Raw genomic sequence first — 19,004 nt, 5'->3', positions numbered from 1 at the left:
TGAGGTTTGGAGGCATTCGTTTAAGGACCCGCCACAGTATTTCAGTCAAGTTGAAATCTGGACTTTGGGTAGATTTTAACTTCATTGTTTGCTTTTTCAGCTATTCTGTTGTAGATATGTTGCTGTGCTTCAGATCATTGACTTGTTGTATGACCCATTCTGGGGAAGTTTAAGCTTTCACAAAGCATTTGACTCCAGAATACTTTGGTACACAGAGGAGTTCATGCCCAACTCAATGATTTCAATGTGCCCAGGTCCTGTGGCTGCACAGCAAGCCCAAATCGCCATCCATCCACTACTGTGCTTTACTGTTGGTATGAGGCATCTGTGCCTATATGCTGTTTGGACTTTATGGTTTGTCACATTACCCTTGGGTAATTCAAAAGTAGAAAGTAAATTTAACAGCAGTGCCAAGTGCAACTGGCGAACTGATACTAATGATTACTGCAAAGTAAACTCTAAATTGGGAGAAATTTAACCCATTTCACTAAAGTTATTTCTCTGGAACTCTTAATCTTCAGGTCAACTCAAAGGTAATGCTTCAAATCACTAAAGTATAACATATATATTCTAGTGATCTTAAGCTTGATTGTTTTAGTTCTAAGTGAGTAAGAGAAGAGACATAAAAGAAAATAACCAAATATTCCCACCTAGCATTCAAAATCAATGTCTCAGTGTTATCACAGACCATCTCCAAGGCTACGTACACGTCTGAGATAAAAGAGTACAAACATAACATCAGGAGAGCTTTCAAAAGAGCAGGGAACACGCCATGAGATTTAAATCTAGACATGAGTCATAGTCAAACAAACGCACAGCCATGTCAAGCCAAGCTGAGATCTATCAGTCACAAGTGATTCACTTTTCCCAGAAACACTGGAAGACTCTTCACACTAAAAACACACCTCTAGAAAGAGAAGAGGCGCAGTCAAAGTGTCGCATTTCTGAGACAAAATCCCACGAGTCTGTCGCAGTGCTGTGCAAACCTCTGAACTACTGACCGAATGAATTTCTTAAATAAAAAATAAACTTCATCTGTAAGCGCTAAGCGGGAAACAGAGAAGAAACCACACAAATCAGCAGATTTTTTTGGTTTGTGCATTTTTAAAGATGTTACCCCAGACCCCTATATGAGAAAGGGATGAATTCCCTCGTGTAACCACTGTCCTGCTGACAATCCTATGAATACACCAGTCTTTCTCCTGCTCTCAAGAGACTTGCTGGGACAGCCACAGTTGAAATTACAGACATGCTCGGTATTTTCCAAAACAAGTCTGAGCGCCGAGCAACTGAGATTAGTTTAGAAAACCAACATGGGCAACAATGTAAACAACCTACGGTGACAGACACGGCAAAATATTTATTTTGAATTACATAAAATGCAGAATGCAACCTTAAAATCAGTCAGATGACTCTTAAATGTAACACCTGATGTCTCAGAAAAAGCTTCAAAAGTCATCAAATAAAGATGCAATTCCAACTTTAACCCTTAAGTTTAACTTTAACCCCAAGTCACAGGCCCCAAAATGATTTCTTTCTTCTTCTTTCTTTTTTTTAATAGTGCAGAAGGTACCCCTGGATACAGGGGCATCCCATATGTTGACAGAGTTTCATCACAATTATGAGGTGAACACACACACCTACACACACACACACCTACACACACACACACCTACACACACACACACCTACACACACACACACCTACACACACACACACACACACAGTAACGAAGTCTAGCCAACCTGAAAGCGCATGAAAATTTGATGCCTCTCCCAGTGGCTCTTTCCGTGTTTCTTCGATAAATATTTAATCCCAGCTCATTTTTAACTAAGAGTATTGGGGACACCCAGAAAAGAATAAAGGAAAAGAATGACGGACGGACTCTTAGGTGAGCGAGGTGGTGAGCAAGACGACGGGGTTAGATATTTAGTTCAGAATCTAAGAAGCCAAATCTCACAGCTTTGAAACGAATATTGAAATATCAATTAAATATTTTCATCCAGCAGGAGTGGGATTTTTGTACAGGCTGGATGTGAGAATGGCAGGTTTCGGTGTGTGTCCTCCGCAGTAAAACTCTACCATTATTGACAGCTACGATTATTAAAGACACTCCAGAGGACAGGTGAGTGATGCTGGGTTTGTGATGTGTGCTGACTTTTGACCAGCGCCACATAAAGCAGTCTGATTGATAGTCCATCATCAATCCTGTTCCTCTGCTGACCTTTAAGTTAAAGTCCCCAGGTTGAGTTCCTTTTAGATCTTTACCCTTTCCTCCAATAATATAAAAGTGTTTTGCACAATTAAATTCTATTTTTTGAAGCTCTTTTGAGCTCAATCAGCAAATTCTTAAAAAAGAAATGTCACATTCCTTGGAGTCATCATAAATTACTTCCCAGTTTCTGGTTTCAAAATGACTGCTTCCCTAATTCAAATCATAAAGACTTTAAAGCTCTAAAAATACACACAGCCGCAAAATACAGCACACAGAACCGGTGGGAACATACGCAGATGGCAGCACAATCCAATGTTATAACATGAATGTGGTAAATCAACATGTTGCTGCGATGTCAGCGGTGCTTCACGGCGTGCACATATCATGGGTGAAGACTGTACAATAAATAAGTAAAAAGACAGTCAGACACCATTAGTTTCACACAGATCCACATCTGTAATATTAACCTACACAGTCTTATACAACCATATTGCATATCATAGACGAGGGCAGAATTATGAGCTTCCCTATGAAAATTGTATGTAGTTAAGAACAAGAAGTTTTCAACATAGTTTAATTTTGGACACTTTCATCATTTCACTTTCCAAAAACCAGAAACTGCCAGGGTCAGTGCTCAAGTCTTAATGACCTATTTATACTGTGTGTAAACTGGAAGATAACCCTCAGCTTTCCATAAAAAGGTCAGTTTTTCAGGAGGCTAATAATACGGACCTTAGTAATCTTTCTTATATAAAAATGTGGCTTAAGTGATACCTCTGCAGTGTGGTCCTTCATCCCAGCCATCAGTGCAGTCTGAGACCCCATTGCACAGTTTGCTCATGTGGATGCACAGCTCTGTTCCCCCACACTGGTATTCATTGGGAGGGCATCGTGATACCGTGCTGTGTGGACCTGAGGGAAGACAAACACAAACACGGTTGACTGACAATGTTAAGTTGTAGTTGTTAATGCCAGCTTAATCTTTACTATTTCCACATGTAGGTTTTATTGTCCTTTTTCTGTAACAATGTTTTTTACTGACATCCTTCTTTGAATTTTTGTTCCCAAATTTTAGCGCTCGCTGCAGTTTGCTCCAATTTCCAGTGGTGGCTGAAAATCCTTCTGCATACAGGAAGTTAAATTTCTGGTGTCATAGTTTGTGGAAGTAAATGCCACAGATATTCTGTGACACCAATGCATGCTTGCAAAAGCAGAACTGAAAACATCTAACTCTGAATTTAATAACCTCTCATCCAAACAATTTCAAAGTTGACAGTACTTTTCAGAAGGTTCCCACTAATACATATTCTATGAATTAATATATATATATAAATAGCAATAAATTGCAGACAAAATCTGGGATGTAGCAAATATGATTTCTTTTTATATATAACATTTGTCAGAAGCTTCAATAAATGCTCCATTTTCAGAAAATTTGGATTTTTGGTTCAGGCTTCTTAGGTTAGTCATAGACTTAGCAAAGCGTTGGAAACATTCCTGAGATTTTGGTCCGTATCGACATGATAGATTCATGCAGTTGCTGTAAATTTGCATATCTATGATGAGAGTCTCCTGTTCCACCACATCCTAAATGTTGCCCTACTAAACAGATCTGGTGAATCATGAGGCCATTTGAGCAAAATTAACTCATTGTGATGTTCAAGAAATCAATTTGACATCATTTGAGCTTAGTGACACATCCCGCTGGACGCAAGCATCAGAAAATGGATACACTGTGGTCTTAAATTGATGAACATCGTCATCAGCAATCCTCAGGTAGGCTTTGGTGTTTAAATGATGCTCAGTTGCTACTAAGGGACCCACAGTGTGCCAAGAAAATAGCCCCGACACCAATATAACAGATTGGCAGCCTCAAATGTTTATACAAGGCAGGATGGCTCCATGAGTTTACGTTGTATATGCCAAATTTTCACACTACCATCTGAGTGTCGCAGCAGAAACTGAGACTCATGAGACCAAATGACATTTTTACCAATCTTCTACTGTTTGGGTAAACTTGTGAATTGTAGCCGCAGTTTCCTGTTCTCAGTTGGCAGGAATAGAACCAAGTGTGGTCTCTGCTGCTTCGGGGTTCGACCTGTTGTGCATTCAGAGATGCTGCATATCTTGGTTGTAACAAGTGATTATTTGAGTTCCTATTGGCTTTCTATGAGCTGGAAGCAGTCTGGCCATTCTCCTCTGTCTTTTGACATCAGCAACGCACCTGAGAGATGGCTGTGTGGGAAAATCACAGCAGAAATAATTCAGACCGGCCCATCTGGCATCAACAATCGTGCCGTGTTCGAAGTCACTCAAATCACGTTTCTTTCCCATTATGATGGTCAATTTTAACTACAGCGGGTCATCTTGCTCATGTATTCATGCCTTAATGCTTTGAGATGGTGCAATGTGATTGGCTGATTAGTTGTCTGCATGAATGATTTGTACTGAATAATCTGTACGTATATAGATAGATCTACTTTCGTTTATTCAACATAGGAATATAACCCAAAGAAAGATTAATTGGTTCCATTTATAATTGGTATCACTTGTATATTTAGTGCCTACATAGTTAAACTAAATAAGAGAAGTCACTCTGCTTGGGTTTCCAATAAGAACGAACCACTCACGGCAGGAATAAACACAAGTGTGATGGATACCAAAATTGTACTGTATCACCTCATCTGTGAAAACACCTTCAGCTTGTGCCATTGCAAACACTTGTTGAAGGCAGCTTTGTCTCAAGCCACAGAGGCTCATACAGCACAGCCCAAGAATAATCTTACCCTCTGGATCTTCATCATAAGCCTTGTCCCTTTATCTCTTTCATCAATTTTCTCTCGACTATAAACCGTGCAGTAAAGCAGGAATGCTTTAAAATCAGTCTTCACAAAAATACTGCCCTTTTGTTCTAGCAGTAGATGACAGACTTTCTGACAAAGTCCTCGGGCACTACATTTGTCAGACCGAAGGAACACAAAATCCTTCTCTGCCACCTCCCGAGTTAAGCTATCCATTCCTAAATGTCTGTGGAGAGTACCACTGCTGTTGGATTCAACACAAAACATCTACAAGAATAAAGAATCCATAGTCTGGCTTTCAGTGAATCAACCTATATAGGTACTATTATATCTTATAACCTTTATAGAATACCTTTTGTCTAGATACACTGTAGAGTACACCTGACCCAGTCACTGTGCTGAGTAATTGATGATTTAATCAGAGCTGCATGTTGTAATATCTGAGGTTTTAGAGTTGGGAAACCTCGCTACATAAGATCCTGTTCTTACACTGGCTGTTGTTTTGTGAAACATTAAGTGTCTCCTCTGTGTAATGCAAACAGGAAAGATTACATTAAAAAAAATCTAATGTTTTTTCCTCTAGTACTTCTTTATCGTGGATGACCATGCATTTTTCCTGCTTGCCAACTTAACTGGCAGAAAGACACAGCAAGCATCCAAAGCACCACTGAGGCAGCAAAAGATGGCCACTAAAGAAAAGTAGGAGGAACTATAAAAACACACCACTATCCTAGCTTGGACTAGCCAAATGACTGCCTTCACTGAATCTGCAGTGCGCACACAGCTCTCTCCAAAAGGCAAAACACCAACAATAATCACACCAGAGCTCTGGCATGTAGTCCCGATGTGAGTGTGTGCTAAGGAAAGAACTTTGGGATTTCTGGGAAGGAAAACATGTTGACCTTTGAAAAGTAAATTCATAAAACTTTAACTGGATATAGAAAGAACATATGCTGACAAACCCCTTTGCTAAGGAACCCCTTTTTCCTTTTTTGGGGATTGAGTTTGCTGTTTTGTAACTCTGACCAGACTTTTTTTTCCCCCACAGACTAAATGACTCAGCATAACCCCGGTACAAACCCTCTATGTGTGCCCAGAACTTTGGCTGGTATCTCCAAACTCCTTTCAGCATATTTTGAAGCAATAATCCACAACTTTCGGCAGCTCTTGTAACTTTTATCATCACAGTAATAACATCCAGTTTGCAGCAGAATTAGGCTATAGCTGAGAACAAATGCTTTAATTAGATTTCATACTTGTGTTTGAAATGTGATAGATGGTGAGACGGTTCTACTCAAGGGATAGTTTGGCATTTAGAAAGCATTTTTTCCTTCCTTCCAAGAGTTAAATGAGAAAATCAATACCAGAATGAAGCTCCAGCCGAGTTGCTTAAACTACTTTCCAGTTAAGATTAGTGATATTTCGAGGTGGCACATTTTTTGAGACAGCTTGACTACTGTAAAAATTTCCCTCTGCTTCAAACCTTCATGCGAAGCTCTGTCCCAGCTCTGCATTTAGCACAAACACACTCGAGACCGGGATCAAATTTCCCATCAACTCATGCCAAGAAAGAAGTTTCAAACTGATCCTTTAAGTTTCGTTCATTAATAAAACAATAACCTAAAAATGGAAAAAAATATTACTTCTTGTGTTTAGTGTTATGACATATACAAGTGGTAGGAATTAAGTTTTGTTCCTCGCTTGCCTATATGCTACAGATGCTTTTTCTGTATATGTGAAAAGTTAAACTGTTGGCTCTGCCTTTCTTCCACGTTGTTATGCCTACTCACTTTCCTTCTTTAAACAGCACATAAAAAATGATTTGTCCTCCAAAGGCGAGGTAACGTGACGGAGGCAGAGAGAGAGAGTGAGACAGAGAGGCAGACAGAAATAAAAAGAGAGAGCGAGAGAGAGAAGACACAGAAGGCCATGTGAAACACCTCATCCACAGGAAGTGGCCAGAAACCCACAAGGCTCAATTCTTCTTCAAGCTGGCACCAGGCGAAGGTGCCGCGGTAGAAAAGGCATTTCTAATTTGAATTAAACAGGGTTTTTTAATCAACATTCCTCTACAGTGAGTGAGCCAGGTTAGCAGGCCTGAACCTTTTTTCCTTTAAGAAGTTTCCTCTGCTCTATTTTTGTACAGAGCTCATTCACTAGTTCACTGAAAGACCTGCACAGGGCTGCTGGGTACAGATTCAACTATTCTCTATCTCAATACGGGGGTCCACGAAAAAGAAAAAGTATCTTAGTGCCTGCATTGTGATGCTGACGGTGGTTAAAAACTGCGTTTGGGGAGTTTGACTATTCTTTTCCTGTTGAGAACCAGAATTTGTTCCAAGACCTAGTTTCTCCACTACAGACGTCACGGAGGCATCAGCAGATACAGGACAGATGTCATTTCTTCCATATGCCTTAAAAATTTAAAACTGCAATGCAATATGAGAGCTGAAGTAACCATGTATTTTATGATTTACCCCTTTTTTAATCTGCAGAATCAGTATAAGCATCTGGCGGTCACAGCTGGAACCAAACAAAGCTTTTCTTCTTTAAGCACCAATCAAAAGCAGGCTGAGGCATACAGGATTTCATACACCTTGTACCAGTGGAGTCTCTAAGCCGCTACACACTGAGGTAGATCACATGAACTTTTCCAGTCCAAGGGAATGAGGGCAGAGGGGGGCAATGGTAGTGGGATGGTGAACAAAGAACTAAGGCCATTGTTTGGATCATACAAATCGGCTGTGACCCCCTACAAAACAGGCTGAGCCACAGTGCTGTAAGCAGTGTCACGTGCAAAGCCTGACCTGAGCTGTGGTACAGCCACGTGGAGGGAGAGCTGGGGTAACAGTAAAGGGTAAGGGCCACGGGGCACAGGAGCAGAGTGATGACAGGGCAGCTGGTGCTTTGTGATTTATGAGGAGAATGTTGTATGTGTCATTTAGGACTCTCTCATAATTTTGCAACTTTAAGATTTTTTTTTTTCTTTCACAAGATGAATGCCGAATGATTCATCCTGGAAACTGCTTCCTCATCTGCATTCCCTCTCCACCAGTAGAAAGGAGACAAGCTGATTGAGAGGGAGTCATGATCTGGGTCTGGATTAGGCTGTCCCAGAGCCCAAAGTCTGTTTGGCTGCAAGGGTTTTCCACTGAGTAGTTCACACTTTCCCCCCATATTGCTAGTCAAATGGATTCTTAATGCACCAATAAAAACACAAATACAAATAACGAGATCCTGCCGGTGCTACAATAAAACATAAAAGGAGCTTTATGCGAGCCAGAATGAGGCTCACTGCAGAGAAAACCAATTCTACCCCACTGCCTTTTATTACATTTGAAATACTTCAGACGTTTAAAAATACGAACGTAAAAGCAAATTGTACAGAAAAGAAGAATCTAATCAAAGGCATCACATATACTGTAAATGTAAACTCATGACCATGTCCTCACGGGCCCTCACTGGTGATGCTCTTGAGTCACATGACATATTCTTGGATGAAGCGCCCAGATCCTGACCCTCGACCCTCCCCTACCCCACACCCCCCTTGCCTGCCCTGCCAAAGGAAAACAAAACCCCAAACAACTAGGACACCAAAAATTAACACAGCAACAGCACAGCCTTCGCTAAGGCTAAGAGAGGACAGAGAGGGGACAGCGAGGGGGGGTCTGTATTATGATGTGGCTACTCAACGCAGCTCTGTCAAAAAAAAGATGATGGGCAGCAAAAGAGCAGGCACAGCAACAGCAGGCAGCCGAGCGGCAAAGGGAACAATGCTGCACTTCACAGCTGTTTTTTCCCCTCTTTCTGACAGCTATCCTATAAACACTTTGCTCCGCAGGTGGCAAACAACACATTAACCTGCCACTCGAAGCGCACCTGTGGGTGACTCACAAGTACCACAGTGGGACAATTTTCAGTTAGGCTATCTGAATTTTCTTTGTACAGGCAACCACATCTGAGTATTAGCTGTGCTTTTTTTTTTTTTTTTTTTTAACAAAAATTTACATCATAAAAGTTTATTTCAGTAATATGTAGCTTGACTGTGTGTCCTCTCCCCCCACCCTGCTGTTTAATGGTTGGATCTTAGCTCTCTGGCTCTTTGCTCACTCTTTTCATTCTAAGATATCAAGACTGCATTTTCCTTCCTTCTTGTGGGGGGGTGGGCTTCTAGGGTGGCTGGCAAGGGGACAAGCAAAGCAGGAAGGCTAAATCTAGCTCTCGAAAGCACAACAAACTGAGCCTTCTCCAAACACACGAGCACCACTGCTCCTCGGGGCAGAGCAACCACTAAGCAAACAGTGCTGTCAGCGCAGTAAATTGAAAGATTCAAACAGGACAACATCACCAGAATACCCCCAACCAGCTAGACAGAGTGGACAAACTCCGGTATTGGTTATGAGAGAGAAAAAGTCAACGGCACAGGCAAAAAAAAACAAAAAAAACAAAAAAAACAAAAAACCCCAAACAAATCTGGTGTGGTGTGAAATTTAAATATGTAGGGGCATTGATCCAAAACACACTTGCTCTACTTCAGCTTTAAAAGTACAGAAAGGAGTTTAACACGTCTTTCTCTCGCACAGCAAACGAGACGCTCTTTCCCTACCCTTCACTCTTTCTCTTGGAGTTTTGAAAGAAGAGGAACAGACCCGTCGCTGACTAAAATAAGGTTTTTACGCGGCGCCTCTTTTTCTCAGATTGAAAAGACTTCTTTCCTCACCATGGTGTGAGGCTTAACTCTCAGTTTTGTTCACATTTTCCTCAAAGAAGACTTACTGCTGGCCCAGAATGACTAAATATCTGAAAGGCATTCCAGTCCACTTTGGCTCAGACCTCTTACCCAGAGAGCAGCAGGCTGACTTTAATCGTCACAAATCGAGCACCGAGCCCCAAACTGAACAGTTATTTTTAAATTTGTTACAGACTAATTATCACCTTGAGAAATAGATAAATGAAACACAAGGGTCGGGGGTTGAGGGGTCGGGATGAGAGTAATCCTCATTGTAAGAGGAGTGTGAAGTTAAACAAATGCTGCAGGAGACAAGCTGTGTGTTCAATAATGCACACTACAGGATACAGGCTGCAGTCGTTCGCTGCTGCCACTAATCAGACACAGGTGGTGAGAAAGATGAGCCACAAGGCAAAGCCAGGTGTTCAGCATCTGTCTGTACATTCAAAATGCAGAGTTTTGTTTTTTTTTGTTTTTTCTTCAATTTACTGATTTTCTTTGAGCTGAAAAGCATGCTGTATATTTCTTTTTAGGCTTGCTTTCGCTTTATGGTGCCTATGGCCTGCCGCACCTTTTTTGGGGCAGCTCAGATTACATAATAGCGTTTCAAAAATTGAAACGCCTGACATGCTTTTTTTGGCTAAACATAGGCAGGGCTCTGCTTCGGGCGCCAGCTTTGCCCTTTTTCGCTGCCCCAGCCTCAACCCCTCATCTAAAAACGGCCCCTTAGTCGGTGGGTCACATCTGGCTCGCCACATCCTTCAATATAGTCATTACAGTAAATGCACAATATACGTTCCGCGGAGGTGAAAACAGACCCACAGGTTTCTATTTTACACATAAAAAAAAAGGAACAGCACTGAGCCACAAGGCAAAGCCAGGTGTTCAGCATCTGTCTGTACATTCAAAATGCAGAGTTTTGTTTTTTTTTGTTTTTTCTTCAATTTACTGATTTTCTTTGAGCTGAAAAGCATGCTGTATATTTCTTTTTAGGCTTGCTTTCGCTTTATGGTGCCTATGGCCTGCCGCACCTTTTTTGGGGCAGCTCAGATTACATAATAGCGTTTCAAAAATTGAAACGCCTGACATGCTTTTTTTGGCTAAACATAGGCAGGGCTCTGCTTCGGGCGCCAGCTTTGCCCTTTTTCGCTGCCCCAGCCTCAACCCCTCATCTAAAAACGGCCCCTTAGTCGGTGGGTCACATCTGGCTCGCCACATCCTTCAATATAGTCATTACAGTAAATGCACAATATACGTTCCGCGGAGGTGAAAACAGACCCACAGGTTTCTATTTTACACATAAAAAAAAAGGAACAGCACTGAAATAAATGACAGCAAGTCTTAATGTAAAAAGCAGGAAAGGATGATGCCATTTACTCACGTTAGAGGCAGAATTTGTGCAAATGCAGCTGGGGTTTAGGTCGGAGTTAGTGATTTCTCTAATGATTAGGGCAGATCTTAGCCATCATGAAATACCATCAGGAAGTCAAATAATGGGTTCAAAAATCCTTCTGCAGCAAGAGAATGAGCCTGTCATAAAGAACTGTCTACTGCAGCAACACAAGGAGGCTTGCAACAGATGGTAAGGCCCCCACAGAGCCCTGATCTCAGCATCACAGAGTCAGTCTACATAAAGAGACTGAAGAAAATAAAGGAGCTTAAATCAACAAAACAAGATGCTTCAAACCACCTACTCTTGCCAACCACCTTGAAAAACTTTGCAGTGCACCTTGCACTGAGGTTTTATAAGGGGAAGTATTTTTTTTTTCCTGCAGTTTGTGTAACTGTACCCGAAATATAAGAAAAAATATCTTCGGCATTATGTTTTCAAAACATACCTATGTTACAGTACGACATGAATAAGCAGGGGGGGAAATAGACGAACGAATGGCTATGTACACGTTTTGTTGTGGCCATTGGGATTTTAGTGTCCCTGTATCCTGTCTGTGACTTTACCCTCTGTGTTCAATTTGTTACTTCCTGTTTTTACATTACAGGGTTTGTCTCTGGTGTCTTTTCTTTAGATATATTTCCTGTCCGCTCTTTACCTTATTATGTCCACCCGTGTTTAGTTTTCCCCTGTTACTTTGTGTCTTTTTTTCCCTCATTGTAACCACTCTGCCTTTACAGAGATTACGTTTGCCGTTTCCTTTGGAAACGTGGATTTATCAACTTTGTTTTTTGGACTTTTTGCTGCCTGTAAGAAAATGGTGTTCAGTTACCTTTTGCCTGTTTTTGGAGCATTTGGGTCATTTTACCTATAACTATAAGATGTTTACATTTTTTGATATGCATCATGTATATACAACATGTATTGCACATTTTTAGATTTTTTTTTACACCTATGGACTGCTTAAAAATCAAATATAAGACTTATTAATTTGAACTTTTACACAACCCTTGAAAGATAATACGAATGCAGCCATACTTTTGGAAATATTTTTAAAAATAACTGAAAAGGGAATGGTTTGAATCCTTGCAGAGTTTATTCTTAAATATAGGAAACTTTAAATATAACACACAATGTTATTTTGCAGAATAATATCAGTGAATTTTGAGAAACCTATGGGGCATATGGCAGGGAAAACGACATCAGTAGAATATATAAAAGGTAAGGAGCAGGAAATTTCCCTCAGGAGTTACACTGGAGTCTTTTGTAATGCAATGAAACAAGAGTTATCTTAGACTAGGCAATAAAATGTGAATCCAAAAGTTCTGCTTGCAAATTCAAGCAAAGGGGTTTGCTTGCTTTTGAGGTTAATTTCACAGGCATAACCTACACTAAAAGATGCAAAGCAAGTCTATCAGTGAGTCTCAACCATGGTAACAGTTTACTGCGCATACACACAGACTAGACTAGCAGCAACGTGTCAAACAGAGACGTGTAATGTCAATTAAATCTAGCAGCTGTAGTCAGGTAAGATACCTGGTCATGATGCAAAATAATTGTGTTAGAATTACCTATTAACTACATACCTATGGCTACCAGCCATGACTGAATTCCTTCAGATTCCACTGAACTGCATGTTTTAGATTCATTAACAACTTTTAAACTTGAAAAACAAAATGTTTAGATTTGTTTTAATAACAGTAAATACATTTATACCGTTTTTTGAATTTTAGCTTCTGCTCAGTTTTTGTAATTGCAAACATTTTCTATTTGATTCCATAGTAAAAGCGTGAAAAAAGCTCCATATAAATGAAACCTACGAATATAAATGCTACAAGTGCTCTTCAGATCAGCTCTAGTGATACTCTCTATCTGTTGAATGCATTTATAGGTACAGTAACACACAAACAATAAGAGATTCCAGATGTCACGTTTACACCTTTTTTTAACTATTACTACTATGAGTCCTCTTTGTCACGCGTGTCTGCATTACAACTTAAATTTCCTCCAACTACGAGAATCAGATTTACTGAGTCGGTTAAAGTGTTGTCTAATTATGTTGCTGCACTCATTTGGCATGGATCCATGGTCTTTGAAACCTATTTTCCTCATCTTCTTTAGTTAATAATTAAAATTGTTATTATGAGAGGTAAAAATGTGTGTAAAAAAGGGGAAGTACTTATACCTTAATCCTTGTAGGAACAACAGACACTTATACTAATTTAGGATTATCTAATTTAATGGCTTTAATATGACCTTGGTTGTTGCTTCTTTTATAACTGCTGTCTTATACAACAGTCAACTGTATATCAGCCGATTATAACCGCTTTTACCTTCCAAGGTTAAAGATGAATCTTACTAGATTTTATTTTCATGACAGTCTTTCATTTCTTCTGATAGGCAGCAGTGAGATGCTCCACTACATCAGTTGTTTTCCCACTCTAAAAGTGGCTGTTACAAATATGTTTCATCTCCTAAAAAGCTAATTGCAGACTAGACAGGAAATGTCAGTCTAAAAATGCACTTAGAGGCTACAGGGAGGGCCATCATTTCAGCATCACGCTCTTCCGGTGTTATCGAGGCAGGAATTGACACCCTACCTGAAGGCTGTGGACCACACTAATATTCATCTTTTGGCTTTTAACTGTTCATTGACTAGAAATGTAGTTCAAAGTTCTATATAAAGGCCACACGCCCAGAAGACCATTTTATTTTTGTTTTACTCATTCAGTATCCCTCTATGCCAGTCTGACCCAGCGCCCCGGAGTACAAAGAACAGCATTGTAGGGGTTACGCAGCAGGGCAAAGCAGCTGCACTGGACAGTGGCTGACTTCACTGGCAATAGCCAACACCTCAACAAAGCCCACTGTGAAGCTCCGTCCACATGAGTGAATAAATAAACCACCTCATGCATCTTTCAACCAGAAGCATCTGCAAAAGGCCCTCAACAAAGAGCACTTTTAATCAAAACAATAAAAACACAGGTTTGTCAGTATATGATGTTTTGGCTGTCCATTTTTATCTCGTCATATTCTCTGAAAACTCTGGTTTAGAGCAGCTTTTTAGGTGGTTAGGTTATGTTGGCCGTTATGCCGTCATTTAAAATTTAATGTACTGCAGCAAATTAAAAATTGCTTCATCGCAGAGACCATCCAGCAGGGGAGCGGCTCAGACTCTCAGTGTTGTATGCGGCACATGTAGAGTATGCATCACAACTAAGCAGACGAGTTTCAGAGTTAGGCAAGACCTTCGCAGTGTCGCTCATCCTTATTGTTACTCTTACTGAAAATTTTTGACCATCTTAACGTAAAACTAGCTCATATATTGCCTGTGGCTTCGGAAGATCTGCAGTTTGAGCCCCAGCTCATCCAGTCTAAAGATTGATGTATCCTAAGGCAAGATACTGAACTCAAATTGCCCCCGAGGCATCTATCGGAGTGTCAATGTGTGCGCGTGATAGTTAAATAGAAAGTATTTAAAGGCACAGAATAAAGCGCTGTATGAATGTGTGTGTGAAGGAGGAAAATGTGGCTTGTATCAACATCAGCTGCAAAGCCCAGTATTGCTTCCATGCCTATTGAGGTTACAGACTCACAGCATATTTAAGCTCCCATGCTTTTGTCAAATTTCATAAACGGAGGAAAAACTATTTGTTTGTTATCACTTATCCATTTCAGGGTCATGGTGAAGCTGGAGCCTTTCCCAGGTGCCATGGGGTGAGAGCACAGGTCACCAGCCTGTCGTACGACTATAACACATACTGACAGACAACCTTTCGTGTTCATGTTCACACCTACGGCCAATTTAGAATTACCAATTAACATAACCTGCATGGCTTTTGACTGTGGGAGGAAGACCGAGAGCCTCTGGTGAAACCCACGCCGACACTGGGAGAATATGGACACCCAGGACGGCCCGAGCAGCTTGTGAATTCAAGCCCGGGACATTCTTGCTGTGAGACATTAGTCCTAACCTCTTAATGTTGCATGTGGCTAATAATTATGTTTGTTTGTGACTACATGCCGATAGCATCCGTTCATTGTTGGTTTGGGTGTTTTCTTGAGATTTGGAAAACCTGATTGCTGGTATATTTTGATTACGGCAAGGATAGCATTAACTGAGCATAAAAGAAATTCCCGATCCCAATTAAAGCCTCCTGTGCCAGATGGTTTAACCACCTGTTTATTTTCTGACCTTGCTTCACTTCTAGAGTTTTCCTCCCTGACTGTATAAAATCGGGTCCCTGGAGGCAATAGGTCCTATGACTGCTGCTGTTGAGAGGTTTGGCATACGATAGATGGAGTAGCAAGAAACAGAGGATCAAATCACTTCTTCCTGTCCCAGATAGACACAGAAGAAGAAAGGCCAAGATGAGAAGCGGGGAGGGTGTGTGTGTGTGTGTGTGTGTGTGTGTGTGTGTGTGTGTGTGTGTGTGTGTGTGTGTGTGTTTGGCCTAGGCAGGTTGTGAAAAACAGCAGGTTTCTCCATTGCTCTGGGCGAGTCTCTAATGACTTCCAGACCTGCTCTCATACAGCCTCATGCGTCTAGACTGCAGCTACAGTTCTCTGTCCACACAGTTGCTCTCCCTCTCTCCCAGGTCAGCCCCTCCAAAAACACACACACATACACAGACACATACCACTCCCCAACCCACCCGGAGCCCTCTGTCCTCTTAGATAACTACAGGCATTTTAGTTCTCAGAGGATGACCAAAAAGACACTGCTGCTTTCATCCTCACCCCAGGGATTCGGCCTCAAAGCATCTCAACATCTAGTTGAGGACTTTGAAACAAGAGCTGTCTTTTTTTTTCTTTTTTTTTCTTGTTTTTTTAGCACTTTCTGTTTGGTTTCGTGTCACGACTGTGTCCTCTGTGGGTCTGAGCGTTAGTGGAAAATCACATTTACCAGGGAAAAACAAACTTTGTAGATCTTCTAATTGGCCGTGACAGAGCTACTCAACGGCAGAACGACCTTCTCTCATTTGCTGATAGAACATCCCATTGTTTTCTCTCGTCTGGCGGTGGTTAGCCAAATAAATCGAAAAGTGCATCAATCTCGGTCTTTTAGTCAACAACTGCTGTTAGAGCGCGTTTGAGAGAACGAACGCTGCAGTATTATATTGGCATACCCCGGATACAGAGGAAGATACATTTTACAAATCTACCCATGCAGGTTCTGATCAATTTCCAAGCCAATTTCACACTTGGTGACCGTTGGTTACGTGCATAATTCACACATTGCCAAAAGAATGTATTCTGCACAGAGAAGCTGAAGATGTTCTTTAAACCAAGTGAGCTGGCATTTTTAATTTGAGATTGAATAAAATGTAAGGTCTGCATAACACTGCATTTTTAACTGATTTAGTGAAAATGCTCCCTGTCTTAACCTGCCTCAAACACACCCTTATTCTTATCAAATGTGATAAGCAGTAACCTGAGCACAGAATGATTCACTCTGGACTCTATTATACAACAAGAAAGAGAAGCAACATAACTAGTCTTTAATGTCTCTTCTCAGGACAACAGTTATCTGTCTCTGAATGATTAACTGCCAGATAGTTTATTCTGCTGAACAAGTGAGATGCAGCATGCTCAATAACCTGATGATTTTTTTGGATACAACATATTTGAGCCATTTTTTGAAAGACTTACAAACATCAGGCTCTTCGTCAGAGCCGTCCGGGCAGTCCTTCTCCCGATCGCAGCGCCAGCCCTTTGAGATGCACGTTACCCCATCTTTGCACACAAACTGCTTTGGGCTGCAGGTCCTTGGGGCTAAAAAGAGATAGAAAAAGAAAGTAAGACTAAAAGGATTTCTGGGAGAAAAATAAAAGCGCTCTTTTTTTTTTGTCAATGATCTTTATTCCTGAGGTCTCATTAGGAAGCGGTGTCTGTTGTGAGTCAATAGAAGCTCACACTGGCCCTAATTAGGTTTTGGAACGTTCTTACATGACGGAGGGCAATAGAGAATGGATACACACACAAGAAAAGCAAAATGAGCACTGAAGCAAGCCTGGAAGCAACTTTGCATAAACTTGCTGCACCTAAATATCCAGGTCAGTATTTGCAAGCCGGTGGCAGAGAAGCAGCTCGTCTGGAGGATATCAAAGAACATCCTGTTCACTGAATTACCCTCCCTCTATTACCCCCCTTCAGTCCAAACTTCCAGGGCGAGGAAAAACTGCCCACTCTAGCCACAGCCAAATGGCAGCGCATATTCAAAGCCACATTAATTCAAGTCCTCTCTGTGCAGCACATGAACACTTTAACAACACATATACACACAGAGAAGCAACAAAGCTGAGTCATTCAGCTTTGGTTTTGGACGAGCAGGACTTACTGTTGAGCGGTGACCAAAAAACAGACGATGGAGTACAAAGTCTTTGGCTTTGAAAATACGTTAAAACAAATGGAAGAAATAATCTCGGTCTCCAAGATTTTACAAACTTAGTAGGAAAACGTAAACACTGACCTAAGCTTTTTAACCATATTTCATTCAACGTGTATTCAGCTGTCACTGAAGTGTAAATAAAGGCAGGGATTAATGAATACTCTGACATGGACTGCTCTTCACATTGTCCTGAGCACTCTTTGTTCACGTCCTCTTGTAAAGCTGTGTTTTATACAGAGCAGATGTTATTTATTATTGCCAGTGTTTGATAAGTTCCCATAAGGTAATCACTGCAAAATAAATTGCTAAATTGTTTCTTTTTAAATCATTCGTCATCAGAAAGAGTAATTCCTACATTACTTAACATGTGTACGTTTCAGTTGCTCTACCTAACTGTAAGGAAATCATACAGAAGTGATGCTTTTTTGTGGTTTTACAGACAGCAGCCTACGATCTGTGGATGTTTATCAGAGTCTATGGTATTTACTGTCTGTCAGCAGCTAGCTTAACATTTGCCATTATGACCACATGCAGCAACATCTTATAAGTACTGGCTTCACAAGGTTCAAAAATCCCAGCAGATATGTGAACGCAAGCTGTTAGCAGGCAACCGGCTAGCTTAGCTAAGATTACTTTGTTGATACCAGAAGGCTGAAGTCTCCTCTTCTGAACAAGGACTGTATACATAAACTAGACTTTTATATACAGTCTATGCTTGCAGCTGCACAACCCAAGCCACAGTGCTAAGCTAAGACATACCAGACCACGCTGAAGCCGGAGAGACTAAGATGACTTTGAACCAAACAACATATTCCTCTAATTATATTACAGTTACTGGCATATTGGTAACCAATATAATTACTTGATTCCCCCCAAAAAATTAATTCATTTTAATAGTACGTTTAACTCAAACGGGTTTTTTTATTATGTTACAAACGAAATATAATTTTCTAGTTATATTTAAAGATATAATAAACTGCTTAACGTGGTAATAAAAAAGGTAGAATTAGAGACATTTTTGTTAACTAACTAGTGATGCCCATGTTAGAGTATTGTTTGGCTTGTTTGTGCTGTTGGCACTTTATCACACTGAGAAAAGTACAAAAATAGAGACAGTAGATGTTGTTTATATGCTACAAATGGGTCATTTTAGCCCGTTGCTAGGTGGTTGCTAAGCATGTATCATTCAGCTTTTGAGGATATAAATGAGATGTTACTGTTGTGAATTTAAAATGATAGGATGCTTTCGCAAGGTGCTGTAGGTGTCTAAAGGGTAAAAACGGGTCATTTTAGCACATTGTTAGGTGTTTGCCAGGCAAAGTGATGGCATTAGAGTATCAACAATATGCATGCATAACTCAGCTTTTCTAGGTTTAAATTAGATCTTACATCAGATGATAATTTTATAAGATGTTACGGGTGCATAAACTCTAAAAACAGGCCATTTTCAAACTGTTGCTAGGCAAATTGATGGCAC

General features: G+C 40.6%; 1 protein-coding gene across 2 annotated transcripts in view; it reads right to left on the bottom strand.

The window, feature by feature from the left end:
• Window positions 1-19,004, bottom strand: part of LOC102196276 (low-density lipoprotein receptor-related protein 1-like) — a 97,097-nt gene that overhangs the window by 60,575 nt on the left and 17,518 nt on the right. For both annotated transcript variants that reach the window (XM_005739581.1, XM_005739583.1), the window contains exons 2-3: window positions 16,789-16,911; window positions 2,991-3,128 (exon numbers count right to left, since the gene is read on the bottom strand). In XM_005739581.1, coding sequence (XP_005739638.1) covers window positions 2,991-3,128; window positions 16,789-16,911 — 261 coding nt within the window. The remainder of the gene's footprint in view (window positions 1-2,990; window positions 3,129-16,788; window positions 16,912-19,004) is intronic.

The sequence above is a fragment of the Pundamilia nyererei genome, unplaced genomic scaffold (assembly GCF_000239375.1).
Source record: "Pundamilia nyererei isolate P.nyererei 1_Seehausen unplaced genomic scaffold, PunNye1.0 scaffold00092, whole genome shotgun sequence".
Lineage (NCBI taxonomy): Eukaryota > Metazoa > Chordata > Actinopteri > Cichliformes > Cichlidae > Pundamilia > Pundamilia nyererei.
Note: the sequence above shows the minus strand (reverse complement) of the source record. Positions and strands in the feature narration are given on the sequence as shown.